This window comes from Caretta caretta, chromosome 10 (genome assembly GCF_965140235.1).
Source record: "Caretta caretta isolate rCarCar2 chromosome 10, rCarCar1.hap1, whole genome shotgun sequence".
Taxonomy (NCBI): Eukaryota; Metazoa; Chordata; order Testudines; family Cheloniidae; genus Caretta; species Caretta caretta.
The window spans coordinates 11,717,316-11,741,381 of record NC_134215.1 but is presented as its reverse complement, the minus strand read 5'-3'; the positions used below and the strand labels follow the sequence as shown (position 1 = coordinate 11,741,381).

General features: G+C 45.1%; 1 protein-coding gene across 1 annotated transcript in view; it reads left to right on the top strand.

The window, feature by feature from the left end:
• Window positions 1-21,526, top strand: part of LOC125644350 (kinesin-like protein KIF19) — a 33,172-nt gene extending 11,646 nt beyond the window's left edge. Inside the window, 17 exon segments of the mRNA XM_075133313.1 lie at window positions 1,927-2,014; window positions 2,431-2,567; window positions 3,306-3,431; window positions 4,526-4,720; window positions 6,647-6,799; window positions 7,505-7,627; window positions 8,287-8,438; window positions 9,626-9,799; window positions 11,867-11,981; window positions 11,983-12,060; window positions 13,069-13,333; window positions 13,559-13,680; window positions 15,192-15,325; window positions 16,277-16,382; window positions 18,468-18,633; window positions 19,943-20,059; window positions 20,635-21,526. Coding sequence (XP_074989414.1) covers window positions 1,927-2,014; window positions 2,431-2,567; window positions 3,306-3,431; window positions 4,526-4,720; window positions 6,647-6,799; window positions 7,505-7,627; window positions 8,287-8,438; window positions 9,626-9,799; window positions 11,867-11,981; window positions 11,983-12,060; window positions 13,069-13,333; window positions 13,559-13,680; window positions 15,192-15,325; window positions 16,277-16,382; window positions 18,468-18,633; window positions 19,943-20,059; window positions 20,635-20,711 — 2,328 coding nt within the window. The 3' untranslated portion in view covers window positions 20,712-21,526.
• The last annotated feature ends 2,540 nt before the right edge of the window (window positions 21,527-24,066 follow it).

Below are 24,066 nucleotides of genomic sequence, written 5' to 3'. Positions count from 1 at the left end.
GCCAAGCTCTTGAAGTGCCCAGACCAGCTACTGGGGATTTGCCCTACATCTTTCTTATCTAGTTACTAGTTAGACTGCAACACCTGTCTATGACTGCAACACCCGTCCTCCCATCTCCCCAGGACTTATTTGAACATTCCAAACCTGTTAGCCGCTTCACACAGACACTTTGGGGAAGATCCACAGCTGGTATAAATAGTCATGGCTCTGTTGGAGGCAATGGAGCTATGACCTTCATTCCTTTTAGAACAACCTGCCAGACAAGGTTCCCTAAGGGCTCCCCCTGCATGTGGAATGATACCTCTGTCTGACGTCCAGCATGGACAAGATTCAGTCCGCAGCTTTAAAATAAAAATGTCGCTGCATTAAATTCCAATAACTTACAGTCCCGTGGGGAGAGAAATAGGAGAATGGGAGCTTTATACCATTGGGAAGGGGAAATTCCAGCTTTCCAGTAGGTTACAGCCCCTTCTAGCCCTCGAAGGGCCTGAGGTTCTGGACTTTAGAACAGTGATATTTATGTAAAGCAAATCTATATTAGGTCATTTTTTGAAGATTTTACATTTATGAATTTTAATTTTTCTCTCCCTCGGAACCCGGCACAGCCAATTCCTGCTAAGGTGCCTGGCTTTACAGGTAGAGGGATACAAAAAAGAGTTCCAATGCATTTTTATAAAGAATTTTCCCTTAACATATTTAACATATAGCTAATGATGTGTCATGTTGTATTTGGCAACTACGCTATGGTGTGATATGAAGACTTTATCAGCACTTGTTCGGGATGGTCTGTGTTACACACATGGTCTCGGTTCTTGTGAGTAATGCAGTCATCTCAGATGAGTGGCGACATACCCTTTATACTTCCCTGCAGAGTATTCCCTTATATCAGCGGTTCTCAAACTTTAGCAACTCAAGGACCCCTATTTTGATTTAAAATTTTTGCGGCCCCCCAGCTCAGCCCCAGGGCCCGCCCCCACTCCACTCCTTCCCTCAAGCCCCCTCTCCTGCCTCTCCTCTTCCATCCTCTTTCCCCCTGCTCCCCCGAGTGCGTCACTCCTCCCCCTCCCTCCCAGCGCCTCCTGCACGCCCCTGAACATGTTCCCCAGCATGCAGGAGGCACTGGGAGGGAGAGGGAGGAGTTGATCAGAAGGGCCGGCGGTTCCCCTGGTGTTACTCTTGCGGACCCCCAGGGGTCTGTGGACACCAGTTTGAGAAACGCTGCCTTATATGATATTATAATTAGTATATTTATGAAAATATATTGTGTGTATGTGTGAGAGAGAGAATGCAGTGTGCGTGTCCTCATCTATTCTCTCTGTCGTATGTGACTTCCATATCTGTGGTTATATTCTAATAAAGTATCTTTTGTAAAAAGTGTCGGTGGTGGACTGAGGACTGTAGTAGAACTGAACGTTGCCACTTCTCGTGTGTTCTGAATGCTAAGAAATAAAGCAGAGTCACACTGCAACCTACCAGCAAGAGTATTTGTGTTTTTATCTAACTTTTCTGTGTGTATGCTGAAAACATAACAGTCTGCTGGAGCATGGATGGCACTAGCGAGGACGTGATCACAAATAGTATTTTCATCTTTGTTCCACTGATGCAAAGACTCTAGCTGAAACGTTCCCAATTCAAAATCTAAGAAAATAATCAAACTTTATTTTTGGACCCTGACACACCGCACGCATCTTTAGATACTTCAGCAAGATGTTAGCCGTTTTGATGATTTGGCAAAATTATTTTGTTCTGTGGAGCCAGAAATGATTTTGGAGCCCACAGAATTTGTAAAGAGAAAATGAAATGTGCTGAGTGAACCGTAGAGAACGAGAGAGGAATGTTGTGGTAAGTTTAGACATGGGGTACTTGTGTTAGGTCAGGCATAACAATATTTTCCAGCTAAGACCTACGCTCTTTCTGACTGATTAGGAGGAGGTGTACGTGTCCACGACCAAAAACTTGGTAGAAGGAGTCATTTCTGGATACAACACAACCATTTTTGCATATGGCCCAACAGGTAACATAAATATTATACCACAGAGGGAGCAATAGCGGCATGGACTGGATTTGGAGCCGGGATAGGGCAGCGATAAGTATAGGGACTTGATCTGAATTAACAAGGCCAATTAGTTGATCACGTTAGAACAGAGCAATAAAAATACCATTCTGGCTGCGAGATGTGAATCTTTATTTTAAAAGTTAAAGGGACAGCAGAGCTGTAGTAACTTTGAAAATAGATTTAACATTGGAGAGAAATCTTTCCTTTTAAAAAAGGGGGGGGGGAGAAGGAGGGCTTCTCTATGCAAAGCTGAGTCTGTGTGATGATCACACAGGAGGGCAGATCCGGCTGCTGATAAACTGCCGTGCATTACATTAGAAGATAATTTTTCTCTGGAAGTTGATCTGTGCTGCTCTTCCCTGTATCTTTCACAGGGGCAGGGAAAACCTACACTGTGCTAGGGACAGACTGTGATCCTGGGATCTACATCCGCACCCTAAATGACCTCTTTAAAGCCATTGAGGCAACCAGTGACAACATGGATTACACCGTCTCCATGTCGTACCTAGAGGTGAGGTGTCTTTGTTTTGTCATCTGGACCAATTCTGTGTAGAAGATGCTTTAAAAGAATAGCTTAGAGACACTCCTGCTGGGAGAAGCTATAAATCTAGGAGCCGGGGCTCCTGCATTCATTCCCCTATGGTGACTCCTACCTTGGGTCTAGAATTCTTGTTTCTTTTTTTTAATTATTATTATTCTAATGCATAACACGCTGGCTAAATGTGACATTTCTCCCTAGAGAGCTTGGCTCACGTAGAGGATAAGAACCTACTACTTTTACCGGCTAATAATTATGCCTCTGGTTTAAGTGGTAAAAGCCTGCGCTGGTGCTGATAATCCCAGGCTCATTCCCGACTGGCGACTCACGGTGGGGGCAGTGACAAATGCATTGCACTCACCCTGTGTATAAATTTAAGATACATAAAGGAGTTGATAAATGGCTTTTTGCCTCATACCACTTTTGCTTTACACTTTTGTTACAGGGAGTATATCTGCTATTATTTCTGTGACAGCTCTCACTGGTAACAGGCATTTGAGTGGTTTCTTCAGTCATCCATTCATGTTATCTCTGTTATCTCCTGTGTCAGCCATGCACTGGAGTGGGGCTCAGCCTCTCCTCTCCTCTCCAGGGAAATACAAAAAGTACAAAGCCAATGTAATGCACAATATATTTTAATCCTTATTATTGACCTAAGGACAAAGGAGTGCAAACACATAAACGTCCTTTGCCTTTCTCTTCCTCCTTCAGATTTATAACAAAGTGATCCGTGACCTCCTGAATCCATCCACTGGATTCCTAGACCTCAGAGAGGATGCTAGGGGTAGCATCCAGATAGCAGGAATTACTGAAGTCTCCACTACAAATGCACAGGAGGTAAATCTGAAAGAAATTCCAGAGGGAGGGAGATGTTCAGTGCACTAGAATAATGATATTTTAAGAGGCTCTTGCATCTAAATATTGGCATAGCCTTCCTTGGTGTAAGACATCTCACATAACAGGATCCTATGGGAACTTACTTAATGAAGTGAGTTGCTCAGAAAGGACTAATCAGGCAGGCACAAGAATAGTAGAAACCAGGATGAAATCTGTAGCTAAGCAGTGAAGATCAGCTATATGGGTCAGTAATAGGCTACAGGTATGTTTACACAGCAAAGAAAAACCCATGTCTGGCCCATGCCAGCCGACTCGGGCTGCAGAGCTCGGGCTCTGGGGCTGTTCCATTGCTGTGTAGACTTCTGAGCTCTGGGACTCTCTCACCTCGCAGGGCCCTTCCTGAGCATGGAAGTCTACATGGGAATAAAACAGCCCCAACAGCCCAAGCCCCACAAGCCTGAGTCAGCTAGCACGGGCCAGTCGTGGGTGTTTCGTTTCTGTGTAGACATACCCTAAGTGACTGCCAGTTTTGTGAAAGGATAGGAATGCCAGGACCTGTGTTCACAAGCCCTGTTAAACAAAATTATTTGTAGGTAGAGAGGAGATAACTGAAACGTGTTTTTGTAATTCACTGATATGTACTGTGAGGTAAGTTATGCTAGGACTTTAACCTGACCTTTGATCTGCAGTTTTTCTAAGGTTATATAATGTTACCAGGGTAGGGAGCATCATGTTATTGTATTCTATTATGTCATGCAGTGTTGTTTTGTGTTCAACGTGAGATAACATGCCAAGGCACCATGCATCCCAGGAGAACGTACCTCAGCCCATTGTAAAGCCTCCTAAAGTGAAACCCCAATAATTATACAATTCTTTGTCAATGAGCCAGGTCATGGTCCCAGTGAGGTCAAAGGCAAAACTCCCATCAACTTCAGTGAGACCCGAACTTGGTCTAATGCCAGCAGACACGCGGGATGGTTTATTTTGTTTACTTACTCATTGTAACCCCTCTCGGGTACTGTCGTTGAAGGAGAGAGTTGTACTATCACCTGAGCGGGTCTTTAAACTTCTGCATATTTTTCTGCATTGTTTAGATCACGCCGCTGTTAACAAAAGGAAACAAAGAACGCACTCAGGAGCCTACCGCTGCCAGCAAGTCATCTTCCCGCTCACGTGCAGTCCTCCAGGTCACAGTGAAACAGAAGTGTCGGGCGAAGAATATTAAAGAGGCCGTGCGAGTGGGGAAGCTTTTCACGGTTGACTTGGCTGGTTTTGAGAGAGCACCCCAGGTACAACTTGTGGTTCTTCAGCCTTAGTTCTTTGGCATGTCATGAAATGAGTAGATATGAAAAAGCTCACACTGTGTGTGCGTGCGTGCGTGTGTATTTTACTTTCCTGGAAAACGTGACTGCATGAGTATTTGACATTTTAAAACCATTGTGACTACAACATTTCAATTCAGGTGATGTGGGCCATGTATCTTTTTTAGTGCAGGAATTAACAAAATGCATTTAAACTTTGTCCTTTGTGTGGTGTTGACGTGTAGGCCCGTACAAAGACAGCTATGAATATTTTTTTCATAGACTGCATAGAGGAAATACAGATAGGAAATGCAGGAGATCAGAGCCAGAATGTTTCATCTGAGTGCATGACTCAATGCAAAATGTGAGAATTTGAAAATGATACCTAAAAACAGTGGCAGCTATTTAGAAAGAGGAGGAATGGTAGATTGGTGTCATTGATGAAGAGAGTATGGATAAGTAGGTAGCTGGAAGGACAAAAAGGGATGGAAGCCAGAATAAATAGAACCTACGTGGAACACTGGATTGCAGGAAGGAAGAGAAGATAGAAAAGAGGACAGAAGACAATGAATTATTGGAAGGATAGACATGTTGAATACTGCATAGAAGACAGAAAGGATGGATGTGCAAGACTGGTATGCAGTCTGTCTGAAAGACGGATGGACTCTTAGGCAAAGGGCTCAGAATGGTAGATGGACATCAAAAGGAAAGTGAAAATGTATTGATTAAATATGGAACTGGGTGAGAAAGAGGTGGATGAGCAGGCAGGAGAATTGAAGGCTTTGATCGCCACTTCTTGATACTGTTCATTACCATTGATGGGGATAAGTGATATTTAGATGGATGGAAGGAGATACTGAAGGAGAGGTGGCCAGATCTTTGGTTAGAGCAAAGCACTGACACTTTGCAGTACTAAAGGCCACCATCACAATTTGCCAAGAGCCCAAGGACTGCACTAAACATGTATGTAAATGTACATGAAATTTTAAAATAGAAAACAACTAGACATATAACAAGCTGTGCAATTGGCAGGATGTACAAAACACACTACACACCATGGCATTTGCCTGTAATTTCCTGAAAGATGAATATAAATCTGTTGCTATTTGAATTAATCAGCAGTAAAAATCTACAAACGGTTAGCTTTGTCCTCACCCTGAAAATGTGTGATGAGGCTGGTGATGGTCCTTGGCTTAAGGCTCCAGGGACTAAATGCAGCATCCAGGTCATGGCTTGGACTCCTCTTGGTTGAAGGGAAAGTTTACAAATCAGTGGGAGGGTCAATGACAAGAAGGGTGGGATAAGCAGATGGCTGGATGCCATCAAGGCACTATATTTGGTTGGACTCAGGAGACCTGGGTTCTATTCTTGGCTCACCCACCTGCCTGCTGGTGACCTTGGACAAGTCACTTCACCTCTCTGTGCCTTAGTTTTCCCATCTGTAAAATGGGTAGCATGATGTTGACCTCTTTTGTGAAGCGCTTTGAGATCTACTGATGACAAATGCTATACAAGTTAGGCATTATTATTATATATCAACAGAGATAGACAGAAATGATTGGCAGCTGAGGAGACCAGTATTGGACTGAATGGATGGAAAGATGTTTCCACAGAAAGATGTTAGATCTTCTATGTTTGCAACCCCAATTGCAGAAAACAAGTCATGGGAGGGTGATTTTTAGTTTACTGCAAAACATCTAATGGAGGCCGTGGGCCAGATTCAGTTCTGTTGTGAGATTTCAATGGACTCTGTACCCACTTATGTCAGAGCTGACTGGTCCTGGTTTCCACGTAGATTTGTGAGTGAAGCTGATGCTTTGAAATGCAGATCCTGATGTTAATGCTGCATGGGTGAATTCATTCCCACAGTACAACTCTGTCTTTCTGAAGTGACTTCTCTCCCTCTCCAAGCAGACTCAGAACTGAGGCAAGAGAATGAAGGAGGGAGCCCATATCAACCGCTCGTTGCTAGCTCTGGGGAACTGCATCAGTGCCTTGAGTGAGAAGGGAGGAAGTCGGGCCCAGTATGTCAATTTTCGAGACAGCAAACTCACACGCTTCTTGAAGGTACTGTTTGCAACTGGTTAGGAAGGTAATCGGTTGCTGGCTTGTATTGGTGCACAAGTCAGGTGGCACTTGAGAGCTGATCCTCATGTCCTGGCCCCTTTATCCTTCTTAAGTTTAGGAAATCAGTCCAGGATCTTGTGTGGGATTTCAGATCCACCCAGTAATTTATTGTGACCACATTACCACAAAAAGAAGGGGTCAAGGTTTGGAAGTCCCGGACTGTGCTAGTGTGCTGTTACTGGTGACTGTGAACTTCAAAGGTGACTTGAGTAACCATGGCCATTTGGTGTATTTGTTTATGGATCCTAGGGTGCTTTCACTGCTTTGGGCATGAATCTCAGCCCAGGTACTTGGTGTTGATCCTACTGCTACAGCTGGTTGAAAAATATATTTAAACACACACACAATATTGAAAAAAAACAAAAAACATTTAAAATAATGTGAAACACTTCTGGTATTTTGATGGAAACAGATTTTCCAGCAAACATTCCCAGTTAGTCAAAAAAGCTGTTTGCTGAAAATGTTTTGACCAGCTTTTCCTATAGCCCTTAGTCGATATCCTCCACTGGAATCTAAATGAGCATTTTAATTAGTGTTTCTTTAAGGTCTGTATGTTTTCACTTAGTGTGTCTTTCCTGTTTCTTCCAAACACGCCTGGCCTCTGTTCTTTTAAAGCTAAACAGTGGAAATGTTGCATTCCTTTAGGACTCATTAGGGGGGAACAGCAGGACAGTTATGATTGCCCACATCAGTCCTGCCAGCATCTACTTTGAAGAATCTCGAACAACCTTGATCTATGCTTATCGAGCAAAAAACATCAAGACCAGGGTAAGCAAGCAGGCAATCCAAGAGCTCAATTGTGTAGACTAAAAGCATGCCATGGGGAGAGGAAGGTATGCTGGGGGGGAAAGGAGGATACAGCGCATGACGGGAGAGAGAGGGCAAGTGGTTTACACAGCATCCATGTTGGAAGGCTTGATGGGAGAGAGAACAAAGGCCGCCTGGTTGAAGGTGAAGAACACAGAAGAAAGCAGTGGGGAGAAGGCCTAACAATAAGGCAGGGAGTTAGTAACATGGCGAAAGGATGGGGAAGCAGGTGTAATGGAAAGGGAGAGGATAACGTACAGTGTACGGGTTGTGATGGAAGTAAGACAGCAATGCGTATGGCAAGAAGCAGTGGGTAGATACCATACTGGCTGAGAGGACAGCAGAAAGAAGTGGGTAGAGGGCAATGAGCAAGCAGAAAGGAGTGAATGGAGACAGAGAAAATGGAAGGCTGATGGGTGTGGCAGAGGGAAAGGCCTGCGGGGTGAAGGTAGATTGACACTGATATACAAACAAGTATTCCAGAGATTGAGGGTTCCTGAATCCCTTTCAGTGATCTAGGGCTCCTCTCCTAGGAAGGGATGTTTTATTTTACAGCCCTTGTGCTACGAAGTGACAGAGCAGGCTGTGGGATTAATGACCATGTGTGTTCTCACCACCAGATAAAACGAAACCTGCTGAATGTCTCCTATCACACTGCACAGTACACCAGCATCATTTCACAGCTACGCAGGGAGATCGCGGGTCTGAAGGCAAAGACTGAAAATCAGGAAAAGGAGAAGAGTGCAATCGGCTCAGACCTCGGACGTACAAGGTAGAGCTGGGGGTAGATGCTGGTCATGTCAAGGTTCCATTTCTGTCTATTGTGCCTCTTTGTAATCATCTTGTTTATTGGAGTGATTATCGTACGCCCTCCATACTGTCCCTTTCATGTGTCCTTTAAAGGCATTCCTGTAGACGGGCTCTAGCTTTTCCAGCTGCTGATCATATATTTGTAGCAAATCATTTTTTTTATACAGTTATGATAGTATGGGTTCATCAAACTCTCCCCTCTAGTCTCCCTTTATCACATCTGAGTTGTCTGTCTCCTTTACAGAGGCTTTTTCAAGTCTTTTCCCTTGTCCCATCTTTACAGGTACAGAGCTGACACATGGTGCTTTTAAAAAGGTGGAAGAGGCAGCAATGTCTAGTGGTCAGAGCAGAGCACTAGGAGTCAGGAAACCTGGATTCCATTCCAATCTTTACTACTGACTTGCTGTGTGACTCTGGGCAGACACTTAGCCTCTCTGTGTGTCAATTTCCTCCACTGGAAAATGAGGTTTATTTGCTTTTGAAAAGGGCTTTGAGATCCTGTGATGACAATCAATATATAAGGGCAAATGATATCATGTAATTATTATTATTTTGCTGCCCATGCATCTCCAGGCTCTGATACTGTGTCAGGCCAGAAAGCTTTGTTTCAGTTCCTGGTGTACTTTGTTTCCAGAATAACTTTTCAATTGATCTCACCATGGGACATGTTCCTTCCAATAACAGAAAATAGTAAAGGTGTCTGATAGACAAGCCCCCTCACCCCAAAGGCTAGTAGATCTCAGCCACAAATACCCTGGCCCAATTTTCAGAGAAAACAGCTCCCAGGTAACAAGGAAGGGGAAAGCAATGCAACAGATTCTGATTTTCCTTCCCTGAGAGTTAGGTAAGTGCCCCTGCAATGCAGGCTTCTTCTCACCACTCCCTTCCAAGCAGCACCGATGAAAACTATTTTGGGGCTAACTGGTCATGATACAATATAGCACTTAAGTACATGTTGAAAGTTAATAGTCCCATTGTCTTCAAAGTACTACACTACCACTGACCCAACAGATTGCTGAATAACAGAGGTTTGTATCAGGCATGTCTCATAACACATGGAATGGGTGATAGCCCCCAAAGGAATCTCTTCTGGGCCTCACCGGTCCCAAGGGATTGCTCTGAGATGCTGGCAGATTGGAAACAGAAGAGCTGTTGTTTTCTCCCACCGGAGGCGTACAGCTGGCAAGAGATGAACAAATTACGGGAGCAGCTAATCGGGGCTTTCAAGGAGCAAACAGAGATGCGCCGCAGCCTCATGGAGCTGGAGAACACCAACACTGAGCTACACATTGATACCTCCAGGCATTTGCTAACGATTACTGAGTGAGTACGACCACTGCATAGCTAGGCACTTACTGATGAGCACAAAGTTAATTAATGTGTGGCTCCCTGCCGTCACGATGAGAAACCCTAATGTAACATAACTGCAGCTCCCTGCCAAAGGCACTTAGGGTGTGTCTACATAGCAATCAGGAGGGGTGACTACAGCAGGTGCAGGCATACCTGAGCTAGCTTTGATTGATCTAGCTTGCTAAAAATAGCAGTGCACTGTTGGCGATACAAGTTAGCCGCCTGAGTACAGTCCTGCCTGGGACCCTGAGGACGTAGTCAGGCAGGCAGCCTGTGCCCCCACCGATGCCACCACAGCTACATTGCTATTTTTAGTGAGCTAGCTCAATCAAAGCTAGCTCAGGGATGTCTGCATGTGCTGCAATCCTGCCTCCCAATTGCAGTGTAGATGTAGCCTACGTTTTCAGTAAGAAATAGTGATGCAGATTTGTTTTTTTGGTTCATGCCACACACCAGTCTCATACATATGCATACAGAACAGCTCACATAACTGTCCCTTTGGCAATTGGTCTAGCAGTTAGAGTAAGTCTATGCACAAGATTGAACCAACAAGGAGAGAGCAACCTTCGAGCCTGATTATGCACAGACATGAGCATCTCTAGCAAAGTGCCCTCAATTCCTACTGCGGCACTGGGTTGTTACAGATGGAGCCCGTAAACAATGTCTCCTATCCAGCAAGAAGTCAGTTGTTCCCTGCATATCCTGCATGTATTCATTCCCCAGGGAGGGGAAGGGGTTCTGCAGGGCAAGAACTTGATGGCTATCACTCTTTCAGGGCTCTGCAGGGGAAGAGACTCCTTTAAAAATATCTAAATCTGTATCTGAGTTTGTTTGGAAATGAGACTTTTCTAAAAGGTAGAAAGGGATAAAACATCCATGGTAGTTCAACATGGTCTTGAGGCAGGAGAGTCGCAGACCGCTGGGCAGAATAACCTAATAGGGGCATAGTGATTTAATTGGGTGCTGCACTATGATAGGAAGAGGATTCTGCCATCTGGACACAAGCACTGGATCCCTCCTAGTGCTTCTGATGGGAGTGAGATAGCATGGTTGAGGTCAGGTTTCAACACGCTGCAGTTATCAGTTACAACATCAATACTGTATGTAGAAACTTAAGGTGGTGTCTTTCCTGAGGGACTGGATCTCCAGCATGGGAAGCTCTGTGGCTTTTAGCCCCCATTGCGAAATGTAAGCCAGGAGTTAGACTAGCTCTTCATTCATAGAGGCTGCATGTGGTCAAAAGTGTCATTGATACAAAGTAATACTACCTTGAGCAGGTGGGTCTGCCAGTTTTCTCCAGCATAAAGTTTAGAGCCACAGCTGAGAGTGCAAATGGTAGATTTCTCCCCCTTCCCCCCCCCCCCCTTCCCCCGCCTCTACACACAGCAGAAAAAAGCCTGTGTTCGATCACTCCCCTGGCCTTGAATTTTCATTGAAATCTATGTTAACTCGTGATGGCAAACCTGGATTGTTGGCCTTAACATCTGCAACTCTGAGGTATCACGCCCATGCTTCTGCAGGGGTACACTTTCCCATTGTAAATAGAGCTAAACCAGTCCTTGCTATTGGACAAACTATGAGTTGTGGTAAGTTCTGAGTACGGTGCTTATTTGTTATCGGTCAGTCTGTTCAACACCTCTGTAAATTTTTATAGGACAGTTTTTCTGAAGCTTACCTGAATTTTAATCTCCGTTCGATGACGTATGTCCAGTAAATATCTCCATACAGCTGCTGCTACAGCAGCTTGTAGTGATGGCAGAGGCAGTGCGCCCTTGCGGTTTAAACATCTCACTGGAGACTCTCTTTATATCCACCCTAGAAATTAGGATGTTGTTTGCAGGCTGCTCTACGTTATGTTCTTGACCACGGTGCTGTCATCATTAGTGTAGTTTGTTCAGCTGTTGCCATACAAGAAGAAATGGGGAAAGCACCAGAAGACTGGGCAAATATGCCATTGGATCACTGGCTAACTAGCGTTTGACTGACTGTTGCTGGGCCCTTGGTGGTTAATGGTTTTCACTCATGTATTTTTGCTGGCAGCTGGGAACGAGAGAAGACTCAACATGCTCGGAAGCGTTATAACAAGCTGGTGAATGGAAAGGAAGATGAAAACATGGAGGAGGCAGACAGAGAAGTAGAGGGGGGCAGGTTCCCTGGAACCTCATGAAGTCACTGTAGCAAGAGAGGAGATCAATGTGCTGTTGGCAGAGCTACGAAAAACAGCAACCTTAAAGGTGAGAGCAAGCATAAAGCACTTACCTGACCTCTCCATAGCCTGGTCCCATGCCCCAGCTGGAGTACCAGGGTGGCTATGATGTCAACAGCGTAGTGGGGCATCGCATGGAGGCAGAGCAAGCGCTTTAGATACTAGAGGACCTGAAAGAGGAAATAGAAAATGCACATGAGCGGTCAGCTCTGTGCAGAGGTCCCCTCGTACGCTTTGGCCACTCAGCAGATAACCCTAGTTCCGAAGGACATTGGGAGCCCTGTCTGCAGGTTGAAGCTGAGAGGTTGAGAATATGGTGTCAGCATACAGGCCGCTCTATAACACAGGCTTGTGTGACACTGCTGCACTTACTATGGTAAAACCAAGGGGAAGAGATTGTACCTGTATTTCCCTCTGGGATGCAGAGGGATATTTGTTATGAGTCATTGAGGAGAGTGGTTTTGGGCAATTACCACACCAGTATTTAAGATGGTCATGCAGAGATGTTTACAGCAACTTAGATATGGGTAACATGGATAGTGAGTGGATGTAGGGGCTAGGAATTCCTGAGCTCTAATCCTGGTTTTGTCACTGATTTCTTCTTACTTGGGCAAGTCACAAACTCTATCTCTTTTTCCCCACCTTTAAAATGAGGATAATCATGTTTCTGTACCTCCTTCTGAGGGGTGCTAGGTGGATTCCTTAGCCGGTGTTTGTATGGTACTCCAGTAATTCTTTACACTTAGACAGCATTTCACATTGGTAAATTCTTCAGGCCGGGGGCTGTCTCCTCCTGTGTGTTTGGACACTACCTAGCCACATTGTGAGCAATACCAGAATGTGGATGGTCTTCTTCATCATTGCTAAACAAAATGTGCACATGTCCCATTTCCAGGAAGAGTGAAGTATAATCTCTTGCTGCAAATAGCTGGAACGGATCAGATACCAGAGCTATATCTTGAGCATTTAATAAATAAAAGTTAGCAAACCTCAGTGCAGACCCACGGTGCACGCAAACCCTTATCTTCCTTTTCAGTCAGAGCTGGAGCAGCGCTTAGCCAATGCCAAGAAAAAAGCCTCCCAGATGGAGAAGCTGTTACCCAAACAAATCACCAGTGAGGACCAGCGAGAGGTGCTGAGGCTTCTCTGCAAGGCTCATAAGCTGGAGGTGGGGAACACGGAGTTGCAGGCAAATGCCTTGTACAAGGAGAATCTGCTATGCCAGAAGGATTTTGTCATCCAGCAGCAGCATGGGCTGTTCTGCGAGGAAATCATTCAGCAGCAGCAAATGCTGATCAAAGGTAAAATGCCAGCACCACTCCTGCTCTGGAGTGAGAGCAGCTGATGACAAATGGGCAACATTAGAAATAATTCCATCTAGAGGTCTTCCTGCTTATGGGCCAAATTCTGCACTGTCCTCCCTTGGCTTTAACGTAAGCTGTGGGTGCTCAGCACCTTTGAAAAATCAGGCCAGCTGCTCCTTCTCCTGTGATCCCTAACTTTCTCCCTTCCCATCCCCACTCCAGGCCATGACATCCCTGTCCCAGAGATGCTGGGGATGCTGTATCAACTGCACTGCCGTGAGCTAGAAGAGGGGACCCTGACCCACCTGCTCCTGCTTCACTCTGTGATGACCAGCACGCTGAGGGTAAGGCAGAGCTGAAACCAGCTCAGCTAATTCTATTCAGTGTCAGGCTTAAGTACTTTTCTGGATTGGAGCCTCGATACCACATTGCATGCTGATTTGGGGGGGATGGTAGGTCAGTCACCATTCAGCAGATGGTCCTCTTCAGCCCACCTCCTGAGGAATGGCTAGTGTTCAGGTGTGACTTAGTGGAGATACTCTTGCTATTTAAAGGAGTACTTGTGGCACCTTAGAGACTAACCAATTTATTTGAGCATGAGCTTTCGTGAGCTACAGCTCACGTCATCGGATCTGATGAAGTGAGCTGTAGCTCACGAAAGCTCATGCTCAAATAAATTGGTTAGTCTCTAAGGTGCCACAAGTACTCCTTTTCTTTTTGCGAATACAGACTAACACGGCTGTTAGTCTGAAACCTGTCATCTTGCTATTTAGTGGATCTACATCTTGTTTGTCTCAGACCTTAAGGCCTACGGCTTCTGGAGGTTGAGAGGAACCAAGAGACAGCTGGAAGGGGCAGGGTATTCCCCTCAGTCCCTATCATGTTGGGTTTGAGGGATATGTATGCCCCTCACTGACAGCTATGACTCAGAAGATTCTGTGGCCAGGCACTCAGTTCCTACAGCGGAGCTCTGTGGAGACAGTACAGTTGGAGAGCCAGAATTACTGTGGGTAAACCTGCTTCCCCTGACAACCAAAGGTGTCCATCACCTCTAACGGCATCCTGGTGGCCTAAACCACAGCCAGCATTCGAACCCTAGGAACTCGTGGTCAGAAGGAAAGGGGAATACGTTGCCAGTCTCTGCTCATTTTGCAGATTTTGTGAGTATTTCTTGTGATAGTGATATTTTACTGGCAGCTTCTTAATGTCTTGTAATAACAGGTGGGACTCCCCAGTGGCAGCTCCTCACATTTATTATGACTCGTCTCCAATAAACCTGACACAGAATTGGTTTTCACTCTGAATAATAAACTTGCTGTCAGTCACGTTGATATACAGGAACCAAAATTATTCCAGACACTCTCTTTAATGTTATTGGGTGATGGCAGGTTGCGGCTTTGAATCCTGGAGAAGGAAACCACACATGCTTCATCAGCCAGCTTCCCTGCATTTGATTAGGAGGCTTGCTCTGTTGCAAAGGCTCCAAGAGTAACTGGGCATGTGTAGGAAGCTGTGCTGTGCTGTGGGTTGGTGCCTTTTGAGCCAAACAAAGCCCGTTAGGTTTATGGGCTGAAGGGTTTACAGACACAGATGAAGTGAGGAAATCCTCTTACATGCCCCTTGCTTTCAGATTTTTCTCTTTGCTCCTTCTTCAGTGCCAGGCCAAAGCTACGTCTCAAACTGAAAACAAAATACTTGTTGTAATGAGGGACTCAAGAGAGAGGGCAGGTGGCTATTGCATTAGGAGATCTGTGTGTAAAGAAGCTGACTGAGTGAAGAGGGGTTTGTACTGAAAAAAAATCTACGTTGTGTCTGCCTACAGTCCCACCAACCTCCCTTTTTTCTGTGGCCCCAGGGTGGCTGTGCTCTGAATATAGCTCGGCAGCTGGACCTAAACAAAGAGGCCAGAAAAGGGCTATCTGGCAACAGGAAGGGTCTTCCTTGTGGAGCAAAGTTTGAGCTTCCGTCCATTGTCTTGGAGTCAGACAGGTGAATGCATTTCCATCCGTTCTGTCCACGTGCCCATCATCAGCCCCATTCTCCTGGGCCTTGCAGCTTAGCAGTTAATTACAGAGTGCGACCTATGCTGCTATGGCTAGAGGTCTGTTGACCCTGTCATTTTATACTATGTAACTTGCCCATTGTCTTTTCTGAGTTGGATTGTGCATGGCTGGTGTAGAGACTGCGGTTATATTTTCAATGTGGCCGAAGCACCAACTATCTGCTGTTATCGGTGGAGATATACTGTGCGGAGATCAAACCAATGACAGAATAAAACAGGAGTGAGAGGCAACTTGACAGACAGTACAAACAGCCAGCTGCTTGCATTGAGCTTTTAATGGGGGCTGGGCAGGGGAGAGGAAAAGGGAAACCAAGATGTTGTAGTAACATACTTACTAAGGTGAACATTGCCCAGTGATGCAGAGCCCAGCAAAGTCTCTCCAACGTGAGTCCTAAGCCAGACTTGGTTCCTAGGGGACAGATCCCCAAATGAGTGACCATGATAGAGGAACCCCCAGAAAAGGGAGCCAATAGGAAAGAAGTCCCTGTTGTATTATGCAATTGCTAGGTAGCTCTGTGTTTTAGTAGGAATTTTCTCCAGGGAGTGGGTGGGGTGAGGGGGACTTTGGTTGTAAACCAATCAGTGTGAAAGTGTTTAACCAATGTATATTAATGAAGCTCTTTTAAGTGGGTTCAGGGTCCCCTCAATGTTTCCCTGAGTTCTGAAATTCTCTTTCCACCCTGGATCTTCCCTCCCCACCCCTGCTTTTAAATCAGTCCTGGTTTCCCATACATTTTGGAGAAGTTAATCCAAACAGGTGTCTCCAAACACTCCAGAAGGGCTGACTGGCTTTCCCCTCTCCCTCTAACGGGCCAAGTGCCTGGCTCTTATACATGTAGTTCAATCTATTCACGCCTCCATGTGTGTGTTTTTCACAGTGACAGCTACAGATCATCCAAAATAACACCTACTAGGAAGCTGGGGAATCCAGATACTCATCTCAGCCCTACTTTCTTTTGCTTGCCAAGAACCCCACTGCACCAGGTCAGTACTGGCAGGCACCGGGTTCAAGGTCTACCGCCACAGTGAGCACTTTCCTCTGGCAAGAGCAGGGTGCATGCAGCAGTTGGACCCATTGTGGCTGCAAGTCGTATTATGCAGTGAGGAGTCCGAGACTAGTTTTCTAGATGAGGAAGATAAATATCCGTGTGTAATACATTCCGTTCCCAGAGGAATAAGGTATAGGCTGGGATCCAAGTGCCATGGGTTCTACTCCCACCTCCATGATCGACATAGGCAAATCACCTGATCTCTACAGGCCCCAGTTGTCTGTCTGTACAACAAGGATAGTAGTAATCCCTGCAGCACAGGTGGGAAGGATAAATGAATGTTCATGAGATGCTCAGGTACTCTTGTGATGAGTCATATAAACACCTTGATAGATATAACATAAATTATGGGACAAGGAAGTGATATGACAGATACCTTTAGATCAATAGCCAGTTCCCCTAGACCAATGTATTTTCTACTCAGTGCATCCAAGGCACAAAGTAATATTTGTACGCATGTCTATCTGGAGGGAAGAAGATGATGAAGTGACTCTTGCCTGGGTGTCAAGCTTCTCTGACATTTGTTTCAGAGGAACAGCCGTGTTAGTCTGTATTCGCAAAAAGAAAAGGAGTACTTGTGGCACCTTAGAGACTAACCAATTTATTTGAGCATGAGCTTTCGTGAGCTACAGCTCACTTCATCAGATGTATACCGTGGAAACTGCAGCAATCTTTATATACACACAGAGAATATGAAACAATACCTCCTCCCACCCCACTGTCCTGCTGGTAATAGCTTATCTAAAGTGATCAACAGGTGGGCCATTTCCAGCACAAATCCAGGTTTTCTCACCCTTCACCCCCCACACAAATTCACTCTCCTGCTGGTGCTAGCCCATCCAAAGTGACAACTCTTTACATAATCAAGTCGGGCTATTTCCTGCATAGATCCAGGTTTTCTCACATCCCCCCCACCCCCATACACACACAAACTCACTCTCCTGCTGGTAATAGCTCATCTAAACTGACCACTCTCCAAGTTTAAATCCAAGTTAAACCAGAACATCTGGGGTGGGGGGGTAGGAAAAAACAAGAGGAAACAGGCTACCTTGCATAATGACTTAGCCACTCCCAGTCTCTATTTAAGCCTAAATTAATAGTATCCAATTTGCAAATGAATTCCAATTCAGCAGTTTCTCGCTGGAGTCTGGATTTGAAGTTTTTTTGTTTTAAGATAGCGACCTTCATGTCTGTGATTGCGTGACCAGAGAGATTGAAGTGTTCTCCGACTGGTTTATGAATGTTATAATTCTTGACATCTGATTTGTGTCCATTTATTCTTTTACGTAGAGACTGTCCAGTTTGACCAATGTACATGGCAGAGGGGCATTGCTGGCACATGATGGCATATATCACATTGGTGGATGTGCAGGTGAACGAGCCTCTGATAGTGTGGCTGATGTTATTAGGCCCTGTGATGGTGTCCCCTGAATAGATATGTGGGCACAATTGGCAACGGGCTTTGTTGCAAGGTTTGTGTGCAACATTTGTGTTGATGTTGCAATACTCAGACCAGGAATGTCGCTTGTTTCCCACAAAAGCTGAAGCTGGATGGAGTCTGGTATTTTCTGGTGCCATATCATGTAATGAGGCCTTTGTAAAATTCTTTTAAGAATCTAATCACATATGATTCCTTTGGGGCTAATATGTGGACACTATGGGAGAGATTATGACATGGCCTATGCCTGAGTACAGGACCAAGAGGCAGTTACTCTTGGTTCTTATCCCAAGGCTGACTCCTTTTGTAACCTTGGGTATTTCCCTTACTCTCTCTACCTCAGTTTCCCATCTGCAAAAATGGATATACTAACATCTACCAACTTCTCTGGAGTGTGGTAGTGATTGATTGATGTTTCCAACATGGTTGGAAGATGAAAAACACCTTAAGTGTTAAGTAAAAAGCAAATCATAGCGAGGGAGCGAGGGAACCTGTTTTGGTGTAATGAGGCCCATGGTCAGAGAATAAAGCCTCCTGAATTGGGAGGTTTAAGTCAACAGAATCCTTGATGGTGTCTTTCAGCTCTGGAAAGCAAAGCATCGGACTCCCTCAAGCCACAATATGGACAATGTTTCTGAGGACCAGCTGCCCCGAGCTAAACTCTTCCAGGCGTTGAAGATCATGAGCAACTTATCCCATGCCACTCCTGCTGCCACAAAGGTCAAATTCCCCATCAGTCACCATACAGGTAGGACCCAAGGTTTCCTATGTAAAAGGATAAATGGACACAAATCAGATATTAGGAATGGCAATATACAAAAACCTGTAGGAGAACACTTCAGTCTCCCTGGACACGCAATAGCATATGAAAGGCAGCCCATCCTGCAGAAAAAAAACTTCAGGACCAGACTTCAAAGAGAAACTGCTGAGCTTCAGTTCATTTGCAAATCTGACCCCATCAGCTCAGGATTAAACACAGACTGACTGGCTCGCCAACGACAAAAGCAGTTTCTCCTCCCTTGGTGTTCACACCTCAGCTGCTAGAAGGGGGCCTCCTCCTCCCTGATTGAATTAACCTCCTTATCCAGAGCCTGATTCTTGCTTGCATATTTATACCTGCCTCTGGAAATTTCCACTACATGCCTCCGACGAAGTGGGTATTCACCCACGAAAGCTTATGCTCCAATACGTCTGTTAGTCTATAAGGTGCCACAGGACTCTTTGCTGCTTTTACAGATCCAGACTAACACGACTACCCCTCTGATACAAGGTTCCTGATGTGACTCCATATCCGTATGGCTGCAACATGTGGATTAGTCTTTGAGAAACAAGCCGCAGCAGAGGTTTATGCCGAAAATGAACTTATCTAGGGAGCCTTATACTTATGCACAAAAGCTGTGTTTCAGGTAGACTTGATGGCTCCTGATGAGTAATAGGATTTCAGAAGCGTTTCCTCTGGAAGTCGCTGGCTCAAATCTGTCCCCATACTGCAGTGACCAAAAGTTATCATCTCACTTCTGTTCAGCGTCATATATGAAACAAGTTATTGGTTTCTGACCAGTGCCCAGCAGACAGGTGTCCACAACTGGAACCAGCTGACCTCCATTTTGGCATCCTCAGCAGAGGCCAAAGACTAAATGAGCCTGTGGTATAAGCACCTCACAGCCTGAGGGCTAGCCAGTCCAGGTCAGGCTTGAGGCACATTGTGCTCAAATGCTACACCTGGTCTGTGGCTGAACACAGAGGACTTCAGGGTGGGATTTTCAAAGCTGGTTAGGGGAACTAGATGCCCAATTCCCATTAAATTTTAACTGGAATCTGGCATTCATATCCCTGTGGAGACTTTGAAAGTCTCAATCCCCATCCTGCTCCCTTCCACCACTTCTAAATTCTTTCCTTTTTAAGTTTGTTTCCCACTGTTAACATTTCATTTGCAGCCCTTCCATTTATTTCAGCTGGTCCGTTAGTGAATCCTATACTGAATTGTCATTGCTTGCTGCGTAAGTTGTGTTCCTTTCCCACTATTTCTAGTACAGGTCTCTGTCTTTCTCTCTCAGGCTATCAAGAAGAAAATCCATTACAAGTGCTGGAGATAGGCAACACTCCCCCAAGCACCGTTCAGCAGAGCAATGCAGGTCAGACCAGAGGCCAGGTCCTACAAAAGCGAGTCAAAGGTCAGTATGGAAAACATCAATATTCCGCTATTAAATATTTCCTTATGACGCTTGCTCTGTAGTAGGCCTATCTGAATGTGTTATAGATGCCCCACAAACTGCTGGCTTGGAAAAGCAATCCTGTGGGTATGTCTCTTACAGCCACATTTTCAAGCCACACACTTCAGCAGACAACTCGCAATATTCCAAACATCTAAGTTACATTCCTCCTCCCCTTTGGCCAAAACTAACTCCTTTGTGGGGAGAGAACATTTTCAGATGTGTTCACAATCCCCGTCTGATCCATGTAGGAAGCACTGCTGTAATATGAACTAGCGGTATGAGAATATGCTCCTGCTATTTAATGCATTGCACTAAGATTCTCTCAAATGTTTAAGGAAGTGAATGAAAAAGGTGGCTTTCCATCTGGACCCAAAACAAACTGTATCTCTTTCCACCTCTGACCAATGCTGAGAGTGCCTCGTGCCAATCAGGGAGGTTCAAGGCTTAGTGCTTCCTTTACTCTGGGACACTGAGGCAAGACACTTCTCCTGTAATATGATGATAAAAACATCTCAATCTTCCTTCGCACGTAGGGCCCGTAGATGGTGCCAGCAACCAGCCGAAGAAGCAACCCATCACAAGCTTCAGGAACCTGCCAAGATCAAAATAAAATCACCAGTGAGAGCAAGATTCCATCTGTTCCCGAGGGACAGGGACTATAGGGGTTCTAAAAAGCAGGGAGGGTTTTTCTTAAGATGCATTTTAGGCAGTATGCTCTGAGGCTGGGAAGCAGAAGGGGTGGTGTGCACACTGCTTGGTGCTTTCCCCCACAGCCTCCCTACAGTTTTGTTCTGCACTGTGCTGCAGCTGTTAGTTTCCTTTAAGATGAACTGTGGCTTCTTTTGTTAATAACATGCAAAAGAAAAGGAAACCCCTTTTGTCCATCAGCATTCTTAGTCCCAGGAGACAGCAGTATGGAGTCTACCATCTGGTACTCTGCACGAGGCGCATCCTCTCTTTACCTGTGGAAACCTCCCACACGTGGCGGGGGGGGGGGGGCTATTATCAAAAGCAATTGCAGACTCTTTTGAAGTATCCCCTGCCCCCTTCTCTGAGGTTTATACACATTGCCTTGGAGCTGGAAAAGGTGAAGCCTATCTGGAATGCTGCTCAGCAGAGCAGATGTTTGGAAGTGGGAGCAGCCAGCGGCATTCTAAGCACTTGGCCACGTGCAGAGCATTTCAGATCTGACGGGAGTTTGAAAAAGAGTTTTGGTGGCTGGCAGAGACTTTGTTATGAGCTGGGTTGGAGGTGAACAAAGGCAATGTGTTTTTCTCCTTATAAACCAAACCCCTCTTTCCTGCAGTTCTCCCCCTGGTTTCTTGGAGGGACATGCATTTTGTAAATCAATACTAGACTTACCATTTTCCTTTCTTGGCCCTGTTATTTTCTTCACGTTGCAAATAAAGTGGCACAGGGCAGCCATTCCATTGAATAAATGTGGCCTTTATTCCCCAAATATGAATATCTTCTCTCCACACCCGCTTTGCCACCTGCTGGGTATTCAGTGCAAGCATGTAAGGAACTGTCATCTTTAGGGCTTCGTTCAGTTTCAAAGGGGAGGTAAGTTATGAAGGGTCTTTGTGCGGCTAAAGCACAAATGGAGTCAGGATGCTTAGATGCTGTCCCTGGTTCTGCCACTAATTTACTATGCAACCTTAGGCATGTCACTTAACCATTCTGGGCCTCTGTTTCCACATCTGTCAACTAGGGATGATGATAATCCACTACTTCACCTTGGAGTGGGAGGCTTGATTTGAGATCCTTGAATGGAATGCAATACAAGTGCAAAGTATGTAAAATGAAGAATTATTCACTGTTTCAGTATAATGTAATAAGGTCTGATGGACACTCCTCTTTGAATTCTCTGTTAAACAGCAGAAAGCCTGATACGTCGCATTGTAGACAAGAGGGGCCAGGAGAACTTGCAAAGAAATAAAAAGCACACCTAGATAAAATAAACACAGACCATGTGAAAATAAACCCATTCCAGCAGGCCTTGAGCCAGTCTTGTATTTACAGGACACCATGTGAACTAGGTGGGAGCAAGAAACTGAGTGCGATGGATTATCATGAATGTTCCAAATGTGTACATCTCTGCTAAATACCTTTGGGCTGCTTCACTCTGAAAAGTCACAGTGTTCAGAAGCTAGATCCTATTTCCCTCAGACTGCTACTTTGAATCCTGACACTAAGGCACTGGTTTGTGGACATAACTCAGACTGGAGGTTGCACATTTGGAAACAAATGGAAGCTGATGCTAATTTTCCAGGAACACCACACAGTTGAAGATGAATCGGAGCCATTGTATGCAACGCCACCTTTAAATGTTTTTTAATAATTTTCCTACATTTAAAATCTGCAAGTTAAAAAAATATGACTGTAGCGATTTGAGAAAGACCTCAGACGCTTGGAGTCAGTAACTCTGTGTTGCTGCTCTGGACTCCGAAGAGTCGGTCCCCAGTCTCTTGAAGCTGAGTGTATCATAGGAGAGAGAGGGCACTAATGTTCAGAACTCAGATGAATGACATTGCCTCTGACCTGGAATGACGGGCTCTCCTGTTCTTAAAAAGAAAAGGAGTACTGGTGGCACCTTAGAGACTAACCAATTTATTTGAGCATGAGCTTTCGTGAGCTACAGCTCACTTCATCAGATGTATGTTCTTGCCTTTTACGTGTGAGGAAAGAGACAAGAATTTAAACTCCTCTGGGCCTTTTGTATGATACATTCTAGGTGTGTTTAAATTAGGGGAGCCCAAACTTTTGTTCACATGATTGACAACTTGCTGGAAGCCCCAGGGCTGCACCTAATTTGCACAAATGGGATTGCTTGTAGCTGCCTTCATCTTCACAAGAAGTGCAGCACAGCGGAGAGACCTTCCTCAGAGCAGGTCACTTCTAAGTGGTCTCTCTCCCCCAAAGCACCAGCCTGCAACAGCAACAGGCCTCCCTGCACAAACTGGTCTTGCTGTCAGTTCACCACTAGGCACTCACCATTCCATGATCCACACAAAACTAAATCCTTGCAGAAAATAAACTAGCCTAAATTATTTTTTCTCCTTCAAGATGGTTACAAAATCAGTAACCAATTCAACAATGAGGTTAATATAACTACTAAAAAGTTTTCCTACTACCAGTAACTGGTTGGAATACAGTTTTACAGTGCAGTGGGTTTCCCATAAATCTTTTAAGAGAGCTAAGATTCTTTTTGTAATTGTTATACCCATATTCGTCTATCTTTGTCTGCTTGAGAGGAAAATATGAGCAATTCTTGGCTTCCCATTTCCCACAGATTATTTTGAGTACCTGTTGCTATTGGCACCTGAGCCACAAGCAACAGATCATATTAATGGAAACTGCCTTATAATCTGATGCCAACTACAATCCCTCAGTCTCTGGCCTGGTTTACAGAGGGGAAGCTGTATAGCATTTTTGTTGGCTTGCCATTGCTGCTTGACTGACAGCACTTCAATTCAGATGCTACATACAAACTCTCCTGCTGACTTGAGTCCAGTGCAGAGGGGGAAGTTTTGTTTGCTCTTAGGATGCACATCAATATTTGAGAGAGAGCCACCCACAGGGATAAACAATTTAGTTCCATTAGGAAATATTTGCACCCTGAACGAGACATGGAAAAATCCCAGAGAAGGGAGCAGAACTGTCCCACTAGGCAATGCAGGGGAGAGGGACTGGGCAGAGTTGCTTTAAGGCGGTGTGAATAGATCACTCAGTGAATGAGACTGAACAGAGAGGTCCTTCAGCCTGGATGGATGAACTCCAAATACTCTGGGCCTTTCTGCCTGGATCCATACTCTGCATTTATATCATGCCTTTCACATGAGCCTCAAAGTGCTTTACAGAGGCTGGTATCGCCCAGATCTTACAAAGAGGGAAAGCGAGGCATGGAAGTTAAGCAGCTCGACCCCGGCTGAACAGCAGGACAGTGGCGGAGTGGAGAACAGAAG